The sequence below is a fragment of the Petromyzon marinus genome, chromosome 3 (assembly GCF_048934315.1).
Source record: "Petromyzon marinus isolate PM22_M1 ecotype Great Lakes invasive population chromosome 3, UKy_Petmar_22M1.pri1.0, whole genome shotgun sequence".
Classification (NCBI taxonomy): domain Eukaryota; kingdom Metazoa; phylum Chordata; class Hyperoartia; order Petromyzontiformes; family Petromyzontidae; genus Petromyzon; species Petromyzon marinus.
This window is the reverse complement of record NC_133669.1, coordinates 23,688,133-23,711,118: the sequence shown is the minus strand read 5'-3', so window position 1 is coordinate 23,711,118 and position 22,986 is coordinate 23,688,133. Positions and strand designations below refer to the sequence as shown.

The 22,986-nt window shown below is 46.1% G+C and overlaps 1 protein-coding gene and 1 long non-coding RNA gene across 3 annotated transcripts; both read right to left on the bottom strand.

Annotated features, from left to right (window-relative positions):
* Positions 1-1,044: 1,044 nt before the first annotated feature.
* Positions 1,045-7,641, bottom strand: LOC116957560 (platelet-activating factor acetylhydrolase IB subunit alpha2-like). Of its 2 annotated transcripts, none has more exons than XM_032979798.2 (6): positions 7,372-7,641; positions 5,472-5,587; positions 3,886-3,975; positions 3,607-3,723; positions 3,167-3,289; positions 1,045-2,515 (listed from the first exon to the last, which is right to left on the bottom strand). In XM_032979798.2, exons 2-6 carry the CDS (start codon positions 5,550-5,552, stop codon positions 2,213-2,215), a joined length of 714 nt encoding a protein of 237 aa, XP_032835689.1. In that variant the 5' UTR covers positions 5,553-5,587; positions 7,372-7,641; the 3' UTR covers positions 1,045-2,212. The 2 variants fall into 2 exon arrangements, with proteins under 2 accessions (XP_032835689.1, XP_032835696.1); XM_032979805.2 differs by having other exon boundaries at positions 7,403-7,641.
* A 10,636-nt stretch (positions 7,642-18,277) lies between these two features.
* Positions 18,278-20,750, bottom strand: LOC116957553 (uncharacterized). Its single transcript, XR_004405193.2, has 3 exons — positions 20,603-20,750; positions 18,906-18,994; positions 18,278-18,328 (listed from the first exon to the last, which is right to left on the bottom strand). It is a non-coding gene; the product is annotated as an uncharacterized LOC116957553 (long non-coding RNA).
* Between the last annotated feature and the right edge of the window lie 2,236 nt (positions 20,751-22,986).

Genomic DNA, 22,986 nt, shown 5'->3' with positions numbered 1-22,986 from the left:
CTTAATCAAGTAATTTGCAGACATTTTAAGTATTGGAATGTTTGGCCAATACCATACAGAACAGCAGGAGAACATACAAACTGCACATTCATAAAGTTTATCACTGCGCCAACCTTCCGCTATTTTGTTTTTGCACCCTTAGTCAAAAGTAATGGTCTGCAAGTTCATGTAAAGTGGCCCGGAGTCACTAACCACATTTTTACTGCATGGTGGTTTAAAAAATGTGTTGCATTGCCATTTGCACGTGGGTGCAGAAAGGTTGAGAATCACTGGGCGAAGATGTTTAGAACTGTTTCATTGTTCACTGCAGATCGTTCTGGCCTCAATCCGGTTTCATTTTTTCCACACATTTAAAATGTTCCTGTTATCCGTCTTACATGTCCAAACTGTGCCAGTTTCCTTATCATTGTCTGCATCAGATCTTCTTTTATGTGCAACATTTTTCTTACTTATACGTTGGTCACTTTTGGGTCCAGCTTAGATGCAGTATCCTTCTCTAATAATACATTTAGTGCCAATGTTATCTCTGTCAGCTCTAAACGTTATGCACTCGCATAACCCCCAGCTCAGTTATGGTCAACTCTTGTTCCAGACTAAAATGACAAAAACATTTATTTCTCAAATAAACTACAATATATTAGATGTCATATGGCCAGATCACTGTAGGATACGCGGGGACTATATTTTCAATGCAGCTTTAAGTGTTAATTAATTAATGATTATTGCAAACAAACATGCACAGAATCACAATCAGCCATGCTCTCATTTCAATAATCGTGATAAGCTTCAAAGAGAAATGTCAAACACATTAATTGTAAACATGAGACACAACATGCAAGTGCATTCAATATAAATAAGTACATTATTAAAAAGAGACCAGCTTACACTCAGTGTCTATAATGCTTTGATAACCAATACCTAATTAGGTAACAAGGTCAGTGTGAATGTACGAGTTATTCGCTTAAGAGAGTCAAGAGTTTGGTGTTCGTATAACATTGCCAGTGGCAAGTTCAGCAACAAGCAAAAAGTATATAAAACAAACACTAGTGTGAGATTACATTTTATTTCGGTGATATTTGTGAAGCAATGACAGTTACTGTAAATTAGTATTCATCCTGTGCCATTATTAAAACACAAAACATTCATCATACGACTTTCACTGGCAGTACTTATGAACTTGCTTTGTTCTGACATCCCAGAAAGATTGGGGTTCAGCAAGTTATACAAATCAAAAATGTAAGTTGTTTTTAGGTTAAAACCATCTGTTCAACTCTCATAAGTTTACATAATCACTATTCCTAATTATTTGTAAATAAAAAAAACATTCGAATGTAAATTTAACATGTTACATTTTGATTCCAACATATAGAAATTGAGAGCGTGTGTGAATGTGGAACCGTTGGTTTGAACACATTTGATACTAGTTTGCCAAATTTTACATTTGCTGAACCAATTTTTCTTGGAATTATCTAGTAAACCTGTCACATATTCCTTCTTAATTAAATGTTACACAAGTTCGAAATGCTACAAACAGAAAAAGCTTTCCACAGCAAGCAAAAACAAACCCCATTGTTCTGCCACCGTCTCATCACATGAGCGTGCACATTCTCTTCACACTGATCGTTAACTTGATAGGAGAAAATGTGAGATTTGTACTTAAATTAGGAAAATTAAATAAGGCTTTTGGTTCCAGCAATTTTGTTCATAAAACAAAATCCACTAATTGCATTATTGCCTTACTTATTCTAATCCAGGCACATACGACATATAGGCAGATTACAGTGTGCATTATGATGTTAAGACGTTTATGACATTCTGATAATCCTTTGAAGTGACACTTAACCTTTGGACTGCAAATATTTTAAGGTCCTCCCATACAACCTGAAGTGCTCTTTAGCAACATTAGAGCTGTTAAGCAAAAGACTAAAAAGAGTCAATTGACACATGCAAGTATACACCAGAGTAAACTAAACAGGTTTTCATTATGCAATTATTTACATTACCATCCTCAAAACTGTTGTATTGATTGCAGTCTAAAGGTTAATTGATTACTAAAGCAAAACCTGTCATCTAAAAAAAGACCAATATTTTTATAACCCAAAATTGTATAAGTAAATAAAAAAAAGCTTGACCGAACAAAACCTCTGCATATGAGAATGCGTCGGCTAAAACTTAACGAGCCCGTCTGTGGGGTAAGGGAGCATTCAGGTGCTTAGGCGGATGGTTCCCCCTGTGTCTTCGCTGCGACGTTCGTCTCGCCCAGAAGATTCAGGATAAGCTCGTGCAAGCGGCCGCAAAGATTCTCATAGCCGCCCGTCGTCAGATGCAAAAAGTCGTACATGTCGCTGCGCCCAATGGTGCCATCCGAGTGTACGAAGCCGTAGTTGTCATCGAGGAAGTGGGCCCGGGGCGGCTTCACGTCGTTGGCGGGCACGAGCGCTTTTGCCACGAGCTCGTTGACGCGCAGGTTTTTTTCCCGAAGTGGGTTTGGATCTCGCCCACGAGGTAGCAAGCCCTGTCAAATTGTGGAACACAAGTGTGAGCAATATATCCAATCAATTAGTGGCATTGACGATCATGCCATGACTGTGCTATGAAAGGTCATTGCCCGGAACGTCACCAATTATATATATTTTTAAACCAGTATTACTGACAATGTGTTGTATATTTTTGTTATAGTTGCTTGTGCACTACTACCAACGCAGTGAGGTTATTTTTCTTTCAAATTCAGCAGCCTCAAACGGTAGATATCAGCAGGTTTTTTTTTTTACTGACAGGCCAAGGGCCACATCGGGCCCGTGAAGGCCCTTGGAGTGGCCTGCTGAGCTATGATCGAGAGATATGGCTCACCGAGATAGAGATTTTAAAATGATGAAAAAACGACAAACAAGAGACAGAGGTGAGAGACAAATGTGAGATAAACAACCAGATAAGAACCCCAGAGGTATGAGGGTACAGATTAGTGGCCATATGTAGAGATGCTATGACGTCCTCAGCACGTAATTATTAACAAGTGGCTGGTCAGAAAATCTCGCTGAAAATCCCTGTAAACAGAGTAATTAGCATGTTTTATTTTTTACAGAATGCATTCATACTACTCTAAGTGAAATATGGCCAAATGTAGTTGAGTATTAAAGCTGTCACCAAAACAAGATGCGTTTCTTACCAAAACTACAACAGCAGCCTGGGGGTGTTTTTCATTTATGTACGTCACGATCGCTAAAATCCCTTCAGAAATCTCTTCCGGTGTATGCTTGTGGTTGTTGGTGCCGACCCAAACCACAATAACCTGTGTGTGTGTGAACAATAAGTCAAGTTTAAAACGAATCAGACACCAACATTGCAGACACAAACACAAAACCAAAAAAGTTTATAAAATCAAACGTGTAAATGTCAATACTCATATTTAATACATCAGACAATAACATCCAATTAAAAGCTAATGTATAAAACATTCAATTGGCAACTATATTTTTAATATTTGAATGGGGGGTGTCATGAGCACATTTAATCCACAGCGATTAACAGATAATCAATCAGTGCCTTACATGCCTTTTTAAAAAAAATGTTTTATAATATCCTTGCATTTTTCTGAGACAATGGTACCTTGGGGTCGATGTTTTCTAGCTCTCCATTCTGGAGCCTCCATAGCACATGCTGGGTCTCATCCCCGCCTATTCCAAAATTTAATGCATGTAGGGGGGAAAACAGCCTCTTCCAGATCTGGGAAACAGATGGCATTGCACGAAACAGTAATATTATTTAGAAATGGAATAACAATACAAATGTGTCAAAAGGTTAGTGAGCATATGTTTTATGTTAAATCGTGTTCACATATATATTCAAAACCATTCAATTTAAAATCAGATGTATTGGGATGGTAACCTCATATTGTCCAAGCAGCTGAACCATGGAGTCACCCACAAAGAGGATTTCGGGCTCCTTGCTCTTGCACTCGATCACGTAGGACTCGTGCTGAAACGACAAACATTAGTTAACAGCCTTGCCTATGAGCCATGAACAGGAGGTTTCATGTAGTTGCTCATTTAGAGATAATTCATGGGGGTGGCTGGGTGACTCGGGGGTCGGAACAATGTGACAGCACCTCAAAGAACCTTGGTTCAAATTTAGGGAGACATCTGTGGTTAAACTGTGGGTTCTTAAAAGTAGTGAATTGATGGTCTCGGTCCAGTTACAAGGACCGCACGCAAAACTGTGACATAAAAAAAGCCATTTCATTGCAGCTCTGAGGCTGAAACATGCAAATGTTTCTGACATACAATGAACAATATTTGTGGGGCATTAAAAGGTATGGCATCTAGTGTCGATAGAGAGGTACTACAGTTACTTCAGAATGAGTTATCTGATTGTCATCTTCCGGGGCTTCTCTCTGACACGTAGTGCTACACTGCTAGCTGCAGAGCTTGAAAGTGAGATTTATTTAGTTCACAATGATGTGGACAGCACAATTTTAGCCAATCTAAGTATTATCCGCAAATTATATTCAAACTTGCACGCATCACTGAATGTTTTACACGGCCCTAAACTTGGCTCATTAAAAAAACTTCAGTTGGCTGCAAGTCAATTGGGGTTGGGCAAACTTACAGTGGGACCTTTGAAATTGCGATTCGTATTAAATTGCATTATTCATGCTCCTGCTTGAAAAGAATACAGATTGCAAGTGGATTTAATGATGACCTGGTCACAACAGAATCACTTACTGTATATACTTCAACAATAAAAAATGGTTGACAAAAGCCATTTACTGTACAATATTTCATTGAACATTTCACAAACATACATTATACATTGCATTTAATAGCCCATACTAGTTTTAAACATCAACACCTCTCATTTAGATTTTTTTATGAGTCACGAACCACAGGCATTCCATTGGTTTTTCATGTTAATAAAGCCTCTGATCAAATCACAGGAAATGCTCTCAATCTCATCAGATCTTGGAAGCTGAAGACGCCTTAGCCTGGATACTTTGGAAGGGTGACTACAATGCATAACACAGGTTGTCAAATGGCTGTGTGGTTAGGTAGTGGGCAGTCGAGGGCAGTCCAGCTCAAGCCATTGTTGCACTGAACTTCTATGCTCCAGCATCAAGGTTTGCTCTCCACTTTCAACCAGCACTAACCAGCGAGGTGAAGTATGCAAACCATACGTCTCGTCTTTGTATCACTTAAAACTATACAGGAATCAAAAATGTACCAAAACCTCTTTAACTTCACAATATATTCAAAATAATCGAAAATAGCAATTAAAAGGTTTGATGATATAACCACTGCAATCTGGTTGAAGAACCGTATTCGTCAGCTCTGCTTTTGGGTTTGGCTATTTTTTTTTAAATAAACTGTCGCAACAAATCAAGAGCCCCACTGGAGCCGTGCTTTGTGGTGGAGTGCCCTCGACTGGTCATTTGTATTCGGGACAGAGAGGCGGATGCGACCACCACCCGCTTTTACAATGGACATCCAGCGACGGTCGCCTTGTGTGTCGGTGATCGGCTGGGGATCAGTCGCCTTTGCCCCCGGGCACTGCTCCATGTCTCGAGGTGCCTGGTGTGTCCTCGGTGCCACCTCTGAAAGGGGGGGGGGCAGGAGAAAAACGAACTTCAATTAAGCCTCGAACGTAACGAGGGCACGCCAAAACGTCCAGCGATTAATACTGCTCCGTCAAAAAGCAGCAATCTTTCATGCAAATTAATGGATGCTGAATAATTCATGCTGTTACAGTCAGCGATGCATTACAATGCATTTGAATTGCGGTATTGAAATCTTTATACTGAAAGCCCATAGAACACTAAAGTGTACTTCACCACTTGATTTGAATTAGTGTGTGGGGGGTGGGGATATTCGATTTTTTTATGCCGTCACACGCGTCATTTTTACCGCAATGCATCGGATTGATGCTTGCAGACTGTTATTAATAATGCATTAAAAACTCATCTGCATAATTTTAATTCCCATGGAATAGAAATAAAATCATACAGTTACTGGGATGGGCCAACGATGAAGGCAATGAAGGACGGAGAAAGTTATTTGTATTTGATGATTACAGCCAAAGTAGTCTATTATTTTTAACACAAGGGACCAAATAGGAATTCATTATTTGTGGCACTCTGCAGTGAATCAACTTGTACAGTAATGCAATTGAATTACAGTGAATTCACAGTAAAACAAATAACCATGGCAAATGAGAGAAACCTCGAGGTGGGCCGATTGATCAGCAGTGAAGAAATCCTTTCAGTAAACAATGCCATTAAACCCCACTAATCACCTTATGGACAAGTCCAATTAGTTCCTACGGGTGGCATCAACACAGGGACAAACATCATCTTGTTCCGGTCCGCGGCCACGCAAGTTACACGTGGACTGCTTCATGTGCGGACTTCACTTGCAGATCCTGTCGATCCACTGCTGGTTGAAGACTTCTTTCTCCACGCAGTTGCAGGTCACAGAGGGGTGGGTGAGGTGAGGTGTTGTTTATTTAACCATACTTCACCACCATGAGGTTAGGGTGCGGGGCTGGTGAAGCGGCACCGGCGGGGCACGTTCACCAACCACTCGTCACTGGCGTTAGCCGTGACCAGGGACTCTAAACTCGTGGGGGTGTTGTGACCTAGGGGTACGTGGTAGCGCAGTGCGTTTTTGCCACCTACTGTTAGTTATTGTTACGTAACTGCGTTTCTATCCGTGGCTGTTAACTAAATCGCAACCCTTACCTTGCACACACCCCACCTCAGGCGGGTTTTGAAGCGGAGTGTCGCGGATAGCCGACGCATAGCCACAGCACCCCCCGGTGACGTACACAGTACAGTACTAAATGTACGCAAACAAACGTGATGATGGCAGCTTACTAAGAGTCGTTTTTTTTGTTTTCTGTGAACGTGGCTGTCGTATAACGACTTTAAAGTGTGCGCGTGTGTGAAGGGAGGCAGCCCGGAACATCATCACACACCAACAACACCAACATCACCATCATCACCACCAACATCACCATCATCACCACCAACATCACCACCAACATCACCATCATCATCACCATCAACATCACCACCATCCACCCCTCGGTCACTCCCCTCACCACGGCAATGCCCGCAACGCCTCTCTACAAGTCGTACGCTCAACCTCTGCCCGCGCGAAAACAACAACACAATAATGCGTAACAATGGCCGGTGGTTCTTTCAAAAAAAAATCTCATTATAAATGTTCACCCTAAAAAAAAATAAACCACCCCCCACACACACACAACCCATAAGGGAAGAGTCGCCCGCCTCGAGCCATCTTGCGGCGCTGTCTCTCCTCCTCCTCCTCACCAAATCCCCCACGACCATTCATTTAAACTCAACCAAAGCCATCTCACCGTGGAGAATCCCGCCTCGCTGTGCACGCACCGCGACAACGACGACCTGGGGTGGGTGGGTGGAGGGAAGGAGGGGGGGGAGTTGCTTCGGTATCGCCGACGACGATGTGACGAGCAGTAGCGGCAGTAATGAAGTCACGACGAGAGGAAGAAGGCCGACAGAGCCGCGCTAGGCCGAGCGCGCCACTCCTCCTCGTCGTCGGACTGCGGACGCGGGCAGCATCGGCAACGAGGGCGGAGGGAGGGACGGAGAGAGAGGGGGGGGCGCGGAGAGGAACACGTTTACATTTCCCAGCGCGGACGCGGCCACCCCTCTCCGACGGCCAATCGCGCGCTCGCGTATAACGCGGCGCGGGCCAATCGCAAGCGGAAGCGTATCCGCGTTGGGAAATGTAGAGCCGCTTTCCCATCCCACCCCACCCACCGGTAAATGACCACACTGGGGGGAGAGGGGGAAGGGGGGGGAGGTGGGGGGTGGGGGAGAGGGGAGGTTCAGAGGGGAGATGAGGGAGGAGGTGGGAGATGTGGGCGGGATGTGGGGGTAGAGGGGGGGAGCTGGAGGGAGATGGGGGTGGGAGATGGGGGTGGAACGATGGGAGATGGAGGGGAGAAGGGAGGTTTGGGGAAGATGTAGGGGGGAGAGAGGGGGTTGGGGGGAGCCAATTGGCCAAAGGCGATTTTCCCTTTTTAATTGAATCAATCCCGTTTGTCAACAGTTTTATTAAAAATAGTAACTGTATAACAGGCAACGTTTCGGGCAATGGCCCTTCCCAGTTACACGAGAGGTCAGGGAGACAGCTTGGATGATGAGCTGGAGACACTACGTTGCACTATGGGGCCTCAAGAATTACATTATAATGGTTTCTGATGAAATGTTTGAATTGGCATATGAAGCTATCTATTCGTAGCTATTGAGTAACAGATATTCTTCAGGAATAAAAATGATTGGCTCATTATACATTTGTAAAAGGAAACTAAAAACGCGATAATTATCCTACGGGGAAATGCAATCTTATAATGAACATTGATATCGAGGTCACCTTCATTAACGCCGTCCGCCAGTAACACGGGTAAACTGCATAACGTGACTGCAAGGTGCCTGCAGATATAACACCGGCAAAGCCACGCCATGTGCTGTGAACTCCTCGCAGTGTGTTAAGTGGGTGGTCATCTCAGCTGGGGGTCAGGGTTCATTCGGTGTACAGGCAACATCATATAGGACTCGAGAAACGAGCCGTTTCATCTTGTTGCAGTACACTTTACAACGAAATGCGTATCGATAGTCGTGCAAGTGAAATTTAGTTGATGTGGAAATATTAATTTGCTTCGGGTGTATATTAAACAAGTTAGAAAAATGGTTTGGTGATGCTGCTACGTTGATAGTGGTGCAAAATAACTAGAACATTAATAACACTGCCTTAAAGAGGGACAATTTAAAATAGGCAACGTTTTGAGCAATGGCTCTTCGTGTTAGGTAGACTTTCCATTGCCCAAATCAACGCTGACATGTTTCAAATTATAAACGAGTGTTAATAAAAAAAAAGTGCTGTGCAAGTTTGTAGTTGAGCAGGACACGTCGCAAGAAGTTGTGATGCCCGGTGGTCGAGACTAACAACAAAGTGGTGGACAAAGTGGTGGCCAAAGGAGTGAGCGCACCCAAGAGGCGTCCACCAGATGTGGACACGTGAGATCGGCTCGCATGTCGGAGTCAGCTGGTATGTTGAATCGCGCGACAATGCGGAGAAGTCTTCATTCTGATTATGCTATTACTTTTTGAATTGTAATATGAAAACCCAAGCATCAAGTTGTAATTGGGTCATTTAAACCAGTCTAAATTATATGTATTACCACACTTTCATTCCATAAGGTTTACATTATCAGATTTAGTTAAGTACAAAACATACATGAGGATTTTCATACCTCTGCCACATTCAGAATAATAAAGTACAGAAATTAAAGTTGCAACGGTATATTGTATATTTTCAAAGCAGTAGAAATACGACATGTAAATAAAATAGAAAACTATATCAATGGATTTTATAAATAAATAATGAAAATTTGCCTTTCATTATAAAGCTTCTGGCACACAGTTATCTTAATGCTACTAATTCTGGTAAAATATAATGCCGATACGTTTTTTATATACATTTTATATACAAAATATTTCAATATGAAAGGTGCTGTGAAAAAGAAAAAAATATTTCAAAGGGTTAAGGTGTGTACTTTATCATTAACCTGATATTAGAATGACAATTACTGTGAACTTAAACGGTCGCCAGATAACGATTCAAGCTTCATCCTCAACTCATTAACGAGACATTGATTTCTCTCCAGCTCATTCGAGATCTTTGCGCATGTGGTATGCAAACGCTGTTCTCGGAGTTCTGCATTCCTCAGCTTCTTAGCTAAGAAATCTCTTTGCTCCTCCACAATGTGCAACGTTTTTTTCATCTTGTCAATACTGCGTATTGCATATTGATGGTCCTGCACACATACGTGAAGAAAATATATTTTAAATGTCAAACCTCAAAAGACTTTGAATGTGTGCACATGCAATGAAATCAACAGAGAAAGGCGCAGCTTTCAAAGCTCATTAAAAGCATCCGCGATGCCCTTTGTTGTTTGTCTCATTGTTTCGTTACGCCCCTTTCAGTTTTTCCAATTTCTTTTGCGCACGTAATTTTTTGTTTATATTTCTCTTTTATTAAGGCGCTTTGGGGGTGCTGCGGCATTGAAGCGGTTGATAAATGCAAATCCTTCACCTTATCCATAAGTAAGCAAATACAGCTGTGTGCGTGCGTAAATACAACATGGATTTAAAGACAAAACGTTGATTACATAATGAGGTTTTGAGGCACAGTATGTAAAACGGGTTTGCAATGTCTGGCTGTTGAACGCATTCAGTGTTGGATTAAACTGTAGATCCAATTTAAATGTTACCAAATAGGGTTGCAGCAATAAATTGCCTCCCCCCAAACATCAATTTGTTATGATTCAGGTTTGTGATTCGATGCAGGAATCAACATTTTTATTTCATATCGGTTTACCATCTCGTTTGCATTTGAACATTTTTGTTCACTCAAGTGGACTTATCTTAGCGTATTAGTTTCATAAATCTAAAAACATTGATTGTTATACAATTCGATGCATGTATTTTTATCAGTATTAATTGATGCATGACTTTACAGCCAAATTACCAAGGAAACTCCATATCATGGATAGCATGTGGGAAACATAATTTCATTACAATTGAGTCATCTCAAAATGGTAACAAATTGTGGAGTATTTTAAAATGTTTTGACATACCGAGTATAAATATTAAATTCATAAACTAAGAGGCACGTTAAAGCATACATGTTCTATTCAAGCTGTTCGAGTCATTTGGGGAGACTAAAATGAAAAAAATCTGATAAACTTAAAGTTTGCATGTATTTACCAGATATACAGAGGGCAAAATATTGTCTTCAGGTGTAGAGATAATGACTTGCTCACAATTCACGTCTGCTCGTGTCTTCCGTGGCTTCCACTCTTGGATCTGGATGTGACCAAAACATAAAAGTTGTCTCAAATGTGAAAATGCTCCTGAGCATTAGATTCCCACTTTCAGCATTGATGAGTTGTTTTATTACATACTAGCAGGTGTACCCGTTCTTCGCACGGAAATTAAGTTTAGTCCGAGTATATGATATCCATTATTTCCCCACTCCCCCTGCCGCGCGGGATACAAGGCCTACGCGGAGGGTTTGGGGGGGGATGCGTGACGTCAGCAGACACACTACATGACGCTGCCGCATGCGGGTGACATCACAGTTGTGACGTCACCGCTCACTTACGTACAATATATTATATATCCATTATCCCCCCCCCCTCCCCAAAATAAAAAGTATATTTTTATACTTTTTACATTGTGTACAGTCTGGAAGCTACCCACATGCCAAATTTCAAGTTGCATGTTGGGAAGTATGCTAAACATTTTGAACAGACACATTCACAAATTTCCATTTTATATATGTAATGGGCTCGAAATAGGCGCACACACAACTTCTTGGGAGGCAACACTATTTATTAACTCAACGTAACACTTAACATAGGGTGGTGACCACCGACCTATTCTTGCTAACACACACCATCACTCACTAACACAGACTCTCGAATACAACTAGCATGACCCAGCCAGGAAGGCTACTGGCTGGTCCGCTGACTGGAGACTTGACTGTTCTTTTGAGGCGTCTTCACGAGGCATCTTCTTTCTTGACACAAGCAGCCTCGAACCTGGTGAGGAGGCCGCTTATATGCACCTCGGCGTGTCCGGGCCACACCCCGGCCACGCCCACCTTCGAGAACTCTGGAAAAGCTGCTCGGCTGTCCACGTGTCCCCCCAAGGTGGCTGCCGGCCCCCAACTTGATCCGGTCACGTGTCCAGCCGAGTTCACTCAGAGTGCCACGGCCTTACACAACCCCCGTGGCCCTCACCCACGGCCTCCAGATCCCCTGAACCGGCTCTGACGTCATTCCCACCTCCAGACGGGATGACGTCATGTGTGTGTGTAGACCTGCGTGGTAGTGACGCTCCCCCGCATTGTGACATCACACGTGTGTGTGTAGCGCCGTAGATGGAACGGTACCTCGTACCGTCAGGGGAGGGGCTGCAGTGCCAGCCCAAGAGAGAAGCGGCTGCTGGGGGCTCACGATCCCAGAGAGCCCCCAACGGGGGGGGGGGGGCTGCGGGGGTTCTGGGATCCCACGCAGCCCCACCCCTCAATGGGCATGAAAGGGGACCTCCCCAGCCGACCTGGACCAGTTGAAGACCGAAGCCGAAGACTAGCAGCTAGATAGGACCCTGAGACCCCTAGCCCCGCTGTCCTTATCAGGGCCGGGAGTCTGTGCGGCTCAGCGGTGAGACCCTGGGAACCCCTGGCCCGACATCCTTGTAAGGGCCGGGTCCAGTGGGTCAGTCGTCAGAACTCGCACCCTGGCTCGGGCGAGTTAGAATAGCCTCCCCCTCGGCACCCATAGCCAGAGGACCCTGAGTGTAGTCCTGTGTTAGGGCACAGTAGCCGGAGGCAGTACCTCCCCAGACAGTAGGTGTAGGAGGACAGTAACCCTGAGTGTCCTGGGACTGTACTGCTGAGCGAGGTGTTTTAATCAATAGTGTTGCCTACAAGAACCGTCTCCGACGTCTCCTGAATCCACAACACTACATGTGTACACAGCAGTGACGCTACAAGTCACTACATATATACATATATAGACTAGCAGGAAGTACCCGGTGTTACCCGGGGGAAAAATATATTTAAAAACTTGTCTTCTCTTAAAAACTTAACATATACATACAAACACCAAGCTATTGTGAAAGCCCCGCGTGCTATTTGTCTGTCCATTTGTCTGTCAACAAAACTCTAAAAGACTTGCAGAAGTCCAAAAAGTTATAGAAAGTGGGGGGTAAATAGTTTATCTAAAAGGTTTCCAAAAAGTTGTCGACCCCCCGCCCCCTCAAAAAATATTTAACCCCCATGTAGGCATATATACTTAAACACCAAAACAGAGTGAGAAGTATCTACTGACTCTAGTAGTATCTATTGACTGTACAGTAGTATCTACTGAGGCCAGTAGTAACTACTGACTGTATAGTAGTATCTACTGACCGTAATAGTATCTACCGACTCTATAGAAGTAACTACTAACTCTATAGCAGTATCTACTGATTCTATAGCAGTATCTGACTCTATAGTCATTACTACTAACTCTGCAGCAGTATATACTGACTGTAGTGGAATCTAATGACTAGTATTATCTACTGACTATAGTAGCATCTACCGACTCTATAGCAGTAACTACTGACTCTGCAGTAGTATCTAATGAATATAGTACCTACTGAATCTATAGTAGTATTTATTGATACTCTTTGGTTCTTTCGGTGAAGTCACGTAGGTAGAAAATAAATCACTACATTTCGATCGCAACACAAGCGATCGTCATCAGGTGAGACAATTACAGCAGGAAAACTGCTGAAGCAGGCGAGAGAGCTGCCATGACAAGAGGTTATATAGGTCCGAGCTGGGAGCAACCCAAGGGTACGTGGGCGGGGCTAGAGATGGAAGAGAGAGGGGGCGGGGCAACAAGATTAGTGGCGGCCAGCAGCCGTCAACAGCTAAGGTGGAAGCCACCCCATTGCCCTTGCTAGGCACTTACAAGTCTCGGCATCTGCCGCTGGTTAGCCAGTTCACCGCTGCAGGAGGAGATTGGATGGCTTTTCGTCGTCGATTCGAGGCCGCCTACACCTCTGTGGGATGGTCATCCCACGAGGTGCTCCAAGCTCGACGAAGACTCGTTGGCTGCTTTTTTTGCCATCCCCGTGTCGGATTGAGTGACCCTCGAGCGTGCCTGCGCCGAGATCGCCGCTGTTTTGATCCACGGTCTAACGTTCAAAGAAGATTCAGGCTGAGGCGATGGGGAGAACGAGACGCCGCTGGCTTATCGTCGTGCACTCCTTGCCTTGGGGGCACGTGGCCTACCCTCGCATGGACAGTCGCCCTGGATTCCCTCGCCATGGAGCGGCTTCTCTCCCTGGCTTGTGAATTGGGGGGGGGGGGGGGGAAGGGGTCACCCTCTCGGTGGCGGAAGACGACCTGACCTCTGAGGGTGGCCCGCAGCATCCAAGCACACCTCACCCTCAAGGACTGGCCGGCGGTGGCGGCCTGCGCAATGGAGCCGGCCACGGACGAGCGGGCGTGTGCCTCCTTCACCCAGGGGCCGGAGGGAAGGAGCGGTGGGCTGCGTCCACCGTCACTAGAGTGGTGCTCTAAGCTGGGCCAGCCATCTGGGCGTTCTCCCCGGAAATGCTAAAGGTGCGGCCGGCCGGGCCACATCGCCGTCAACTGCCGCTATGGGACTGGCAGTTTCCCGTCGTCTCCATCATCCTCCGGCTTCAACACCTCCTCTTCCCACAGTATACAGGCGAGTCCGGGCGCATCAGACACACGGCCGTTTTTGTCCCATCACCCATCTAGCTTAGGTCCGGTGCGGATTAATCCTGTAAAAACTCATGACGTCGCGACTCATACACAGTGTGTGGGGTCGTTAGCGTGTTGGCCGCGCGGCATCGAGCAGTGGAATGCGCTCATTGCGTAGTGGGCGCCGTGGTGGGTTCCTCAACGACCATGGGGTTCTCACCATTTTACTTCATGTACGGGAGGGAGCCCAAACCCCCGGTGCAGGTCCAGTTGGGCTAGCGCCTTTCCAAGAAGGGGTCGGTGGTGCCAGACCCCATGTTGCGAACACTGGATCAGCTGCGGTTGGCCCGCGAGGCTGCCAGGAGCAACTCGGCCCGCAGGCAGGCCGGAAACGAGCAGTCGTGGGGACAAGGAGGGCCGGGGATTCCTTGGCAATAAGGTGACAGGGCATGGTTACACTGCCCTCAAGTACCCCTAGGCACATCCCCTAAATTGTACCGTCTTTGGCAAGGGCCAGTCGAGTTTATTGAGGTCCGGCGGCCGCAGTGTGTATGTGTTCGTTTAGGCCAGCAGCGCTGATTCGTGCAACCGTCGCGGCTAAAAAGATATGTCTCGCCTAGTCCTGTCGATTCATCCCCACATCCTATGCGGCCAATGTCTGATGTGTCCGGCGAGCCGATTGCCGCGCCTTGGGAAACGGGACGTGAGGGGGATTGTTCTGTACCATCTACAGGACCGGAGCGACTAACGTCCAAGGACGGGGCGGCAGAGACTCCCGAGGTGGACCACCCCGGGGGTGGGCGTACTGCGTCACCTGCGGTGCGGAAGAGGCCTCGCTCTGCTAAACCGTCGGAACATTCCACCAACCCGGGCGATACCGGCTCTGCCCGCGGGGATGGACCTGCCGCGGGCACTCGCTCACGACGCGTCACGTTCCGTTGGCTGAACCCCCCACCCGGGACAGACGAGTGAGCGGTTCTGAGGGAGCGTAGTCAAGGGCAGCAGTGCAGTGTGAGAAGCTGCTGGGTGCTGAGGCACTGTATGCAAGGACGCTGTGTGCGGAGTCGCTGAGAGCAGAGCTGCCGAGGGCAGGATAAGTGAGGTGTAACGTAGATACTAGTGGGAAGAGGTTAGGTCTAAGTGACCGTACAGATAGTTTTAGAAGTGCCTACAACTGGTGCAAGAATAGGTTAATAAAGTGTAAGCAGGTGACGACTTGTTACGTGTCAGTCTGAGTGATTTTTGAAGACACTACAGTAGTATCTGCAGACTTAGTAGTATCTGTATAACTCTATCGCAGTATCTGCTGATTATAGCATTATCTACTGCCTCTATAGTCGTATCTACTGATTCTTCAGCAGTATATACAGACTATAGTGGTATCTACAGACTGTAGTATTATATACCGACTCTATAGTGGTATCTACCGACTATTGTAGTAACTACTGACTCTACAGTAGTATCTACTGAATCTATAATAGTATCCATTGACTGTATAGTAGTATCTACTGACCGTAGTGGTATCTACTGACTCAATAGTAGTATCTGCCGACTAAATAGTAGTAACTGCCGACTCAATAGTAGTGTCTGCCGACTCTATAAAAGTATCTGCCGACTCTATAATAGTATCTGCCGACTCTATAATAGTATCTGCCGACTCTATAAAAGTATCTGCCTACTCTATAATAGTATCTGCTGACTCTATAATAGTATCTGCCGACTCTATAATAGTATCTGCCGACTCTATAATAGTATCTGCCGACTCTATAATAGTATCTGCCGACTGTAGTAGTATATACTGACTCTACAGGAGTATCCAATGACTATAGTAGTATCTACTGAATCTATAGTCGTATCTATTGACTCTAAAGCAGTATCAACTGACTATAGTAGTAACTTTATAGTATTTGCTGACTATAGCAGTAACTGCTGACTCTATAGTCGTATCTACTGACTCTATAGTCGTATCTACTGACTCTATAGTCGTATCTACTGACTCTAAAGCAGCATCTACCGACTCTGCAGTAGTATCTCCCGACTCTATAGGAGTATCTAACTACTTTACAGTAATTTGTACCTCCTCTATAGTCATATATATCGACTCTATAACAGTATCTATCAACTCTATAGCAGTTAACTACTAACTTAACAGAGTGCCGTGGCAAGGCCTAGTCCCGTGCAGAGACCCTGGCCTCGCCTAGCTTGCCCAGCCGGCCGAGGTGGCGCCTTGGCCGGCTAGGGCTGGGCCGCTACCCCCCCCACCATCCCCCCGCCCGCACTGCATTAGTAGTATCTGCCGACCCTATAGTAGTACGTGCACACATTGGGGTGGGGGAGAAGAGGACATCACACTTTGAAGAATTTACATCAGCATTGTGTGTATTTTTTTTGCATTTTTAACACGAATGAGAATTCCCCCCTCCCCCCACCGATCGTAATTGTGCGTTACTATGGGAACCACGTGTCAGTGTTCTCACGCACGTGCAGATGCATGCTATGGCGTGCGCTCAGCGTAGTGATATAATAATAGTAATAAATTGTTAATTTAACTAGATTAAAGTTACTCTTTGGTTCTTTCGGTAAAGTCACGTAGATAGAAAATTAATAGATCACGACGTTTCGATCGCAACACAACCAACTGTCATCAGGTGACACGAACACAGCAGGAGAACTGCTGATGCAGGAGAAAGAGCTGCTGCAACACGAGGTTATATATGCTTTAGGTGGGCTCAACCCAAGGGTATGTGGGCGGAGTTAGAGATGGAATTTTTACGTAAATGTAAGAGATTAGCATGTCAATCTTGATTTGAAGCTTTCGTGACGGCAGGAATCCATACTCTTTGGTTCTTTCGGTATACCTACGTGACTTTACCGAGAGAACCAAAGATCATAGCATGTCAATGTGAGACGGCTCCAGCAACCAGGGGGAGTGCCAATGAGAAGATTAGCATGTCAATGTCAGAGAACCGGGCAACAAGAACAAAAAACCCGCAAGAGCAACTTCGAGGAGAGACCAGCATGTCAATGAGAGATACACATGGAGAGAGACACATAGAGAGAGACACACAAAGAGACACAGAGAGAGAGAGAGACACACACAGAGGGACAACCCACAAACAGAGAGAGACATCCACAGAAAGACACACATAGAAAGAGACACACACAGAGACAGACACACACGGAGACACACACACATAGACAGAGACACACACATGGAGACAACCCCCACACAGAGACACACACACAGAGAGACACAAAGAGAGAAGAGATACCCACAGAGACAGAGAGATACACAGAGAGACAAATAAACAGAGAGACACAAATAGAGAGAGACACATACACAGAAATATCACAGCCAGTTAGTCTGTTAAAAAACGAGAGCTCCCGCCATAGAGGGAAAGGGGCAATGGTAGCTGTGTTAGTGAGACACATAGCCCGTTAATGTAAAGACATTCAACCTGGTGATGTACTCAGAGAGTCGGATGGAAACATCACAGTCAGTTAAGACTTTACCTGGTTAATAACGTCCTTCCAATGATTGCTCAGTTTGTACCCATCTTCTCGGTTGAAGTTGTGTCTGTGTTTATATATCTGGATGGCTTCATGAACAAATCTCTGATGATAGCCGGTGAATAGCGCTGGCTCACCCCTGGGCTTATCGCGTGGTATCTGGGTACTTTTTTGAAACGTAAACCCCACAGTGCGAGTTAACGGCGTCGCAAGTTGCGTACACAGATAGACGGACAGACAGATACAGACAAAGTGACTTTTACAGGTAAGATTACATCAACATACATACCTTCAGGTGAGGTGGAAAGTCAAATTCTGTGGGTACGGCATTGTCCCTCAGTCGAACGGTTTGCCCAGTCTTGTCAAACATGTCCGATTTAAAATGTTTGCTGCACAAACAGCTGCTTTTACTTGGTTCCCAGAGCTTTTTATCCGGAGTCTGTCGGCGAACAGCTATCCTCCACTGTTTTCTTCGAAACGGATCCTTTGGAAAACTAAACATCAACAAGCAGCGTTACAAATAAAACACTTGCAGGAGGTGTAGTTGTTAAAATAACGTAACAGGTCTGGTTATGGTATGCGTTGTGCGCATATCGGCGCCACCTAGTGGCAAGCCAGTCGGAATTGCGAAATCGTGCAACCCTGGGTCACATTTGGCTAAGGGTAGATGTTGCGGTACTTCAGACCCCATCCCAGAAAAACGAGAGGAGAAATTTTACCGATGGCTATTCCTACACTTTGTGTATCTAATTGATGCATATGTATGAGGGTCGTGTGCCGAGATGTGTGGCCAAGACCATTCAAGGCGATGAATAGATTTGTGTACGAGGAAACCGGAGAATCCAGAGCAAACTCATGCACACGATGGGGTGACACCTCTCAGCCCCACGAGTGCAACACCTGGTAAGCCCTAAGTATCAAATCAGATTAAATCCTGCTTGGCATCAGAGTTGACGAACGTAGGCACTTTATAAAGTGGATAATGTTTGTTCACAATGCGTTTAAAAAAGTGTTGCCAAGTCATTTTATATTTCAGAGTTGGGGAAAAAAAAGTGCAAACTGTGCTGTTACCCATGAAAGGTGATACCCCTCATGAACGAATCTCTGCTTCGCTCCTCAGGACATTTAATCGCTGCACAGGTTGTAGGCATGGCAGATACCTACAGATTATAAAACAGAAAGAGAACAGGCGTACAATTATTCCACCTTCGAGAAAATATCGATAACAAATGTTCGAGGCAAGACTTTGCACCTTCGAAGCAAAGGTGGCTCTGCGGCAGAGCGAGCGGCTCGCAAACGCAATCTTTGCGAGGTCACGTCGTGGTTCGGGGGATAACTCGGCCCATCAGCCCTCCGAGTCGATAACGTGAGTACCACTTTCTGGGGAAGTCAACAGCGTGATTTCCCTATGGATAAACTAGCCCCCGTCAAAGGAGAGTGGAATTTCCAACAGTTACTCAGGGCTGTAAATGGGAGACCAGCATCAATTCATCAATGCTCATTTTAGCAGGAAATCACTTCGAATTCGAAACATGCATTTACAACCAAAGATTCCACACACTTCACACATTTCACTTGGTCCAGTAATTATTTCAATGACTTACACATTTTTAATTACTTAAATGTATTTTGTTTTCGTGTTTCTATCGGGATAACACACCTGGTTTTATACCCTCCACCCGTACCCCACAATACTAACAGCAGCACCACTCTCCATCCCTTCCCCCTAGGCAAGATGGCGTTCTTATTTACACACATCCAACGTGATGCCACATCTACGCCCATGGTTTTTTTAAGTTGTTTGAACGTTCATTAATATTTATTCTTTAGTAGTAATGTTACATAAGCAATACTACCCTTACCATTTTTTGTCATTTTAGCAAACAATATAGAAATATTTTACCGTGCAATGTTACAATACTGTATCCCATTATTTTGCTTAAGAGTACCACTGTGTAGGCATATATACTCTCCGCATTTAAAAAAGATATTTATATTTTACACAATCAGCTGCACGGCCTTCGGGGAGTGCATAATTTTAGTAGCGTTGTTTCATGACGAGAAAACTCTTAAGACCGGTTTGTAGGTATGGACCCTTAAGTTTGTAGGTATGGACCCTTAAGTTTGTAGGAATGGACACTTTAGTTTGTAGGTATGAACCCTTAAGTTTGTAGGTATGGACCCTCAATGCTCAATTGAGCAGTAAACATTAAGCGGTAATGTTGATATAAATAACGGAACGCAAATAATGCGTTGAAATCGCCGCACAAGCTCACACGTCCGTTCAAATATTTACGTTTAAATATACACTACTTAAATCGCACGCAAAGCTATTAAATTTCAACAACAAAAATGTTAACACGTCGGCATAAAATAACAATATTGCCTAAAACGAAACGGGCAATACGAATTAATCGAGACACGATTCGATTCGCGACTCGGAATCGATACAATGAAACCAAAACAGTTAAGGGAATGTACGCTTGATCGTAACATCAATAACACGGCATTGTAACGTTATTGTTGTTGTTCTTTGTAACGACCGCGATTGTTCCGAATATTATCCGCATGATCATTGCGCGCCCCCTACCCCTGACGAAGACACGGCTAGCCCGATCCGCGCGCGGCGTCAAGTCAAAGCGGATCGCAAAACACCGCAGGCAACCCTACCAACTAAAGTTAGCGTTAACGTCGCGTGCCGTGAACCCGCTCCAACGAGTTAAAACGCCGTCCCCTCCGTCTTTCTCGACGGCCTCGGAATCCGTTACCATCTGTTGCCCCTTTAAACGGCGCCGCTTCAACTTCTCCCCTCAGCCAACATGGCCGCCACATTTACATACAGCTCCTTGGTGGTGGAGGGGGGGCGCGGGGCGTGACCCATGTGGGCGTGACCCATCCGGGGCTTTCGGAGACGTCACGCAACGAGCGGTGGGGGGGGGGCGTGCCCAGAGTCACGTGGCCACGACCCCCTCCCCCCACACACACACAGAATGTTTATCCTGCAGGAATCCCGATGAGCTGTAAAGCTCTTATTGCACACACGTCCAAGTAGGGGCACGCGGTCAGAACGTTACGACAGGAAACAATGCGAGAAAGTTAAGGAGCGCAATCGTGTTTTTTTTTCTTTGCAAGTCTTGGCAAAGTAAATAAATCACTTATATATATAAAAAATAATATCCCCCGTAATTGCCTGTAACATAGACTGTTGGGGGTCTAGTGCTGTTCGCGAGCAGCACCTATCTATGAAGGGGTTATGTGGCCGGCAACCACGCCCGGCCGCCTTTGTCTCCCCCAGTGGCGATGCTTACACACTGCACCAGGTACTCATTTGAGGCCGAGTGGACCTTAGGGGCCATCCATTTAGTAGGTACGCAGAAATCTGTCAAAACTTACCACCACCCCCCCGTACGCACGCCGACTTTTTACCCCCCCCCCCCACCTGCGTACGTAGGATTGACCCCCCCCCCCCGAATCCTATGGAACGGCCGGTATTTAATCCACGCGGGAACGATCAAGGATTAATAATAATATTATTAACACGTGTTTAAGCAAACAGATAGTCCATTATCGGTTCAGATAATCGTCAGTAGTGTCGGTGGCCGTGAGCGGGAGTCGAACTCGAGATGCCCGGGTACGTGGCTCCGACGTACCGCTAACCGCTTCACCCCCCCCACCACCACCACCACCACCCGTGCCCCCCACCACCACCCGTGCCCCCCCACCACCACCACCCGTGCCCCCCACCACCACCCGTGCCCCCCACCACCCGTGCCCCCCACCACCGCCACCACCCGTGCCCCCCACCACCACCCGTGCCCCCCACCACCACCCGTGCCCCACCACCACCACCCGTGCCCCCCACCACCACCCGTGCCCACCACCACCACCCGTGCCCCCCACCACCACCCGTGCCCCCCCCACCACCACCCGTGCCCCCCCCCCACCACCCGTGCCCCCCCCCACCACCACCCGTGCCCCCCCACCACCACCCGTGCCCCCCCACCACCACCCGTGCCCCCCACCACCACCCGCGCCCCCCACCACCATCACATCCCATTCGGCGGGGTGCCGGTCACGTGATTATAGAGAGCGAGGAGGGAGGGGGCAGCGGGGGATTTTGGGGTCGCCCCCCGCCCCTCCAGTTCGCGTCACGTGGCGAGTCGGCGTCACGCGGCGGCGTCGCGCGCGCCACGTGATTGACCCCCTTCTCGATTAGAATTGGCAGCTGGCATAAGCGCTTCTCGATTAGAATTGGCAGCTGGCATAAGCGCTGCTGTGACTGCGCACAGAGGAGGCGTGGTTGGTGGTGGTGCAGGTAGTGATGGAGAAGGGAAACTGGCACTCTTTGGACGCATCAGTAGGATGCTGACTTAAAGCTGTCGTGACTGCAGGAATTCATATTCTTTGGGTCTTTCGGTAAAGTCACGTAGATAGGTACGAAGAAAAATGAGAAAAAAACGACGTTTCGATCGCAACACAAGCGTTCGTCATCAGGAAGAAAAAGAAGCTTGTGTTGCGATCGAAACTTCGTAATTTTTTTGTCATTTTCTTTGAACCTATCTACGTGACTTTACCGAAAGACCCAAATAATATATGTAGGATGGGAAACGACATGGACGTTACAAGTGTTGTTGTTGTTGTTCGGGGGAAGAAAAAAAAAGACCAGAAGGAATCGGAACGAGAGGAAGACCTAACAGGGAATGTGCTCGACAACGACATCAGACGAGATCGGTGCCGGACAAGATGTGGCCACTATTTGAGCACATTGGCACAAATTCAAGAGAGGAAAGTGCAGCGGACACACCTGTCAACCCCTTGTCAGTGCCTACCGTATTACAGACCAAGTCAGACCTCGTTGGTCACCCCGTGCCGTTATCGCAAGGGAGAAACACAAACAAATATAAAAAAAAAACAATATTGCCCGTATTGAAACGGCTGTACGCCGTATGGACCTCAAAACCCAATTTCCCCGTACGAATACGGGGTAAACCGTATGAGTTGACAGCTATGAGTGCATAATAAAGGTTTTTTTGGGGGGAATAAATCACTTAAATATAAATGTGTCGTTAAATCCGCCACCACCCGACACAGCCAATTAGCAAGGTTTGTCAGACGTCGTCTTTCGCGACCAATGTGTCGGGTGGTGGCGGGT

Coding starts and splice junctions, on each gene's coding strand:
- LOC116957560 (XM_032979798.2), bottom strand. CDS start 5,552: ATGGAGCAGTGCCCGGGGGCAAAGGCGACTGATCCCCAGCCGATCACC. Junction 3,290..3,606: donor TAGAAAACATCGACCCCAAG/GTACCATTGTCT, acceptor ACACACACACAG/GTTATTGTGGTTTGGGTCGG. Junction 2,516..3,166: donor AGGCTGCTGTTGTAGTTTTG/GTAAGAAACGCA, acceptor ACAATTTGACAG/GGCTTGCTACCTCGTGGGCG.